The sequence below is a fragment of the Habropoda laboriosa genome, unplaced genomic scaffold, assembly GCF_001263275.1.
Source record: "Habropoda laboriosa isolate 0110345459 unplaced genomic scaffold, ASM126327v1 scaffold28, whole genome shotgun sequence".
Classification (NCBI taxonomy): Eukaryota; Metazoa; Arthropoda; class Insecta; order Hymenoptera; family Apidae; genus Habropoda; species Habropoda laboriosa.
Window position 1 is genome coordinate 2963754 of NW_017100174.1, and position 4053 is coordinate 2967806.

Consider the following 4053-nt stretch of genomic DNA (forward strand, 5'->3'; position numbering starts at 1 on the left):
CTTCGTAGGGGACAGGTAGCATTAAAAATTGCAAATTATTACGCTTTCTTGAGTGAACGTTGTAGAAAATTATCCCAGTCACTTGCTAACGAAACAGAAACCAGAAATAGCGAACGTACGGAAGAGGAACTTTGTAATACTTCGTTTAGCCTCGACTGTACTTAACTTCCTCTAAACTGTAATTCCTCGAAATTGAAGTTCTACCTATGGGAGGAAATTTTTGCTCCTTATCGACGTTTCTATCCGAAAATTAACTACGTCGCGTTCCACTTCTTGGAAGGTATTTCTGTCGTGTTAACGCTTCTGGTGGAAGATCGGACAAATGGATACCAGTCAGTTGGCGTAGAATTAATAATAATGGCCTCCTTCGTCACCGTGTTCACCACCAGAGCTTGTAGAGTAGGAGCTGTGGCTTTCGTAAGAACCGTGCTCGCCGTCTCCATCCGCATAGCTTTCGCCGTGCCCGTAACTCGAAGATTCTGGTCCATGATCCGTATAGTGACCGCTATCTTCGTGGGTATAGCTCTCGTGATCGGTGGCTTCGACGTGTTCGCCGCCGTTATTCTGATTATCACCTTCATCGGTTGCGTAACGAGTATCGACCATGGTACCTGGATAAATTTATAGTGTAATTGACGAGGAAGCTTGGAATACTGCTTCGTACTGATTGTGTTTCTCTTCTGTTTCTAATTTTCAGGATAATATTCAAATCGTTGGAGATGTGTTCACCTTTTAAACAGAAATTGAATCTCTCTGGTTTGTAATTAAACATGATTTCTGATCGCATATCTGAATTTGATGTGTGTTAAATTTAATGCAGCCAGAACAGTGTAATTAAAAATGAATAATCCCTCGATAAATAAACCAAACTGTACAGTATTGGCTAATCAACGATGAGTTAATTTTCTTACACAGTTAACGGGTTAAACACAGTGTAACTGCTCATATACACTACACAATGTAACTAGTATTTATCCAAAAATTATCAATAAAAAAAGTTTCAAAGTACCATCGTTTTTGTGTGGAATCATTGTTACACTAAGCATATTTTGAAACAGTATTAAAAAGAATAAAAATTCATATCTAACATAACTTAACACACTATCCTCAAAGTTAGATTTACAATAAATTGAAGATATCTGGTCAACTATCGGTATTATGAATATTATTAAACGTGTTGAAAGCAGAAATAAAAGTTGGTGTATGTAGATCGGCAAGAGGCTAGCTTCAACCCTTATGTTCTATGATTGCCGCACAGTTACCTGCTAAAAATTCTCATCTAGCGTAATTGTGCACACTATCCTCGAAACAAAAATTGCAATAAATTGAAGACATTGGGTAAATAGTATTAAACGTGACGAGAACAAAAAGAAAAAAATTCGCGTATGCAGATCGGCGAGAAGCTAGCTTCAACCCTTATGTTCTATGGTTGCCCCACAGTTACCTGCTAAAAATTCTCATCTAGCGTAATTCTGCACACTATCCTCGAAACAAAAATTGCAATAAATTGAAGACATTGGGTAAATAGTATTAAACGTGGCGAAAGCAAAAAAGAAAAAATTCGTGTATGCAGATCGGCAAGAAGCTAGCTTCAACCCTTATGTTCTATGGTTGCCCCACAGTTACCTGCTAAAAATTCTCATCTAGCGTAATTCTGCACACTATCCTCGAAACAAAAATTGCAATAAATTGAAGACATCCGGTAAATATTATTAAACGTGACGAGAACAAAAAGAAAAAAATTCGCGTGTGCAGATCGGCGAGAAGCTAGCTTCAACCCCTATGCTGTACGGTTGCCGCACAATTACGTGCTCAACACAGGTACGGTTTCTCTGTACCTGCGCCCTCATGATCGTCGGCTTTCCTGAAACGAGAGGCTGCCTCGTCGTTGTGGCTACTTTTCTTGTCAGCACGCGCTTTGCCGTAGGCAACGCGCTTCTCGAATGCGTACTTGTCGCCATCCTGCTTGTGGAAGGTGTCGAGGGTCTTATAGCCGTGATTACCCTTGCTGTAGGTTGCCTTCAAGTAACCCTTCTCGCCCTCGGCGTCGCTGCCGTACGTCTTGTAGTATCCTCCCTCGTCTGATTTGCCTAAAATCACGGTATTATTCGTGCTTGTTATCGTCGACGATACTGCCGAGCGACGCGAGAACTCGAGAGGCCGCTTAAGGCCCGCTTTCCTGCAATCCCTTTCACTACTTGTCTCCCTGAATTTCTTAATCCCGCCTTCTTGCGGGTTTGTCGAAATTTTCGAACGGTACTAGGTGAGATGTAGTTCCTTTTTGTGATCTGGCTGGGCGAAACTGTCGTAGGAGAGTAAATTGTGCGAGTGATCAGTATCGTCGGTGAATACTTTGGAGTGAGTGCTGGAAATTGTGGTTATTGGTGGGAAATTCGCGTTCAGTTCGACCTTAGAAAAAGTTTTTCTGTTTTTTAAATTTTAATATTGAAGATGCATTTTCTAATGGTATTACTTGTGACGAGTATTGTGAATGAATACTTTGGAGTGTAGGATAGAAATTATGGCAATAGATGGTAAATTCGCGTTCAGTTCGACTTTAGGAAAATTCTTCTTTTTTTGAAATTTTAATATTGAAGATGAAATATTTTGTGTACCATTTAAATAGGTGAATTCATTTGAAACATTTTATTTATCATCGGTATAACGAAAAATTGGGCGTATACAGTATTTGTTGAAACATCTCGTAGGACAGTGTACGTATTTCGAAATTCATTGGATAATTTTAATCCCATTCTGTGCAGTTTATTTTGCCGTTTCCCAGGCATAAATAAACCGCGAAGTCAATCAATTAATATAGACTCATTAATTACGCGGACACAATTGGTCATAATTTCAGAATCTATTCGATGCACGAACACGATTCGATAATTTTCATTTTAACTTCGCGTTATAAATGCTTTCTCCCGGAAACAAAGAAACATTCCTATAATTAAAACGAGTCCTGGAACAATTACCTTGAAATAATTATTTCCAAACTTCGCAGCACAATATCCTCGAATTTCCTTCCACACGCAAAATCAAAAAAAAGGAAGAAAAGTGCAGTGAACCTGAGTGTTGAAAACCTAATAAACATTCAAATAGTGAAATGAACAATTACCCTAATCATTTCGAAATTTCACAGCACATACTCAAATTTCTTTCCACGCACAAAATTAAAAAAAAATTTGAACTGGAATAAATCGGAGACACTCATTTCAAAATTTCACAGCACATCGTCAAATTTCCTCTCACACACAGAACCAAAAAGAAAAAAAAATTAAAAGTATAATAAATCTAAGTGTCAAAAATACAATAAACATTGAAATAGTGAAGTCTCGTTGCACATACGTAAATTAACCATCAATTAACCCCTAAAATTAAGTTAAAAATAACGTACCAGCTGAATTCTTCCCAGATTTTTTAGACGACTCCTTTTTTTCAGGCGTGTTCCCCTCGCCAAGCAGATCCTCCACTTCCGTGGCGAACGGTGCCGGGTGACGAGCGTCGCGACGCGCCGACTCGTCGCTGACGACGTCGCCGTGGCTGCCTCGAGCCTTCAGCGAACCGCAATAGACGAGAAGTAGCAGCAGCAACGGTCCTCGCCACATGTCTTCGATGCTCTCGATTCCCCTCGATATCGATGCTCGATCGTTTGTTGGTAAACTTCGGCAGAGGCTGCTTTATCCAGCTCCTCCCACTCGGCTCTGTCTCGAATTTTCTTCCCGGCAGAAGGGATGTCGCGGCAGATTCCGGTGAACGAAGAGATTTCGCAACGATAGTCCTCGACCGCGGTGGAATCATTCTCCACAGGCTGTGTTCGAAAATGAACGCGTTTCAATTTTAAGAATAAAGTGGTGAATTTATTCTTTTTTGTCTTTTTTCGCTGGTAATCAAATTGATTCAAAGTGGCTCGAACGAACTGTACGATGGACGGTTCCATCGATATCTTGATCACGTCACGTTATTGGAGTGGAAGTGGCGCGTGCTGCATGTGGAGGCAGTAGTTTTAATGTACACGCTAAATGAATCGATTAAGGGTGTTTAATTAATTTA

The 4053-nt window shown here is 40.1% G+C and overlaps 1 protein-coding gene across 1 annotated transcript; it reads right to left on the reverse strand.

Annotated features, from left to right (window-relative positions):
- Window positions 1–348: 348 nt before the first annotated feature.
- LOC108578778 (spore wall protein 2-like) lies at window positions 349–3608 on the reverse strand. Its single transcript, XM_017942169.1, has 3 exons — window positions 3398–3608; window positions 1839–2090; window positions 349–611 (listed from the first exon to the last, which is right to left on the reverse strand). The coding sequence occupies exons 1-3, from the start codon at window positions 3606–3608 to the stop codon at window positions 349–351; spliced, it is 726 nt and encodes a 241-aa protein (XP_017797658.1).
- Window positions 3609–4053: the final 445 nt, after the last annotated feature.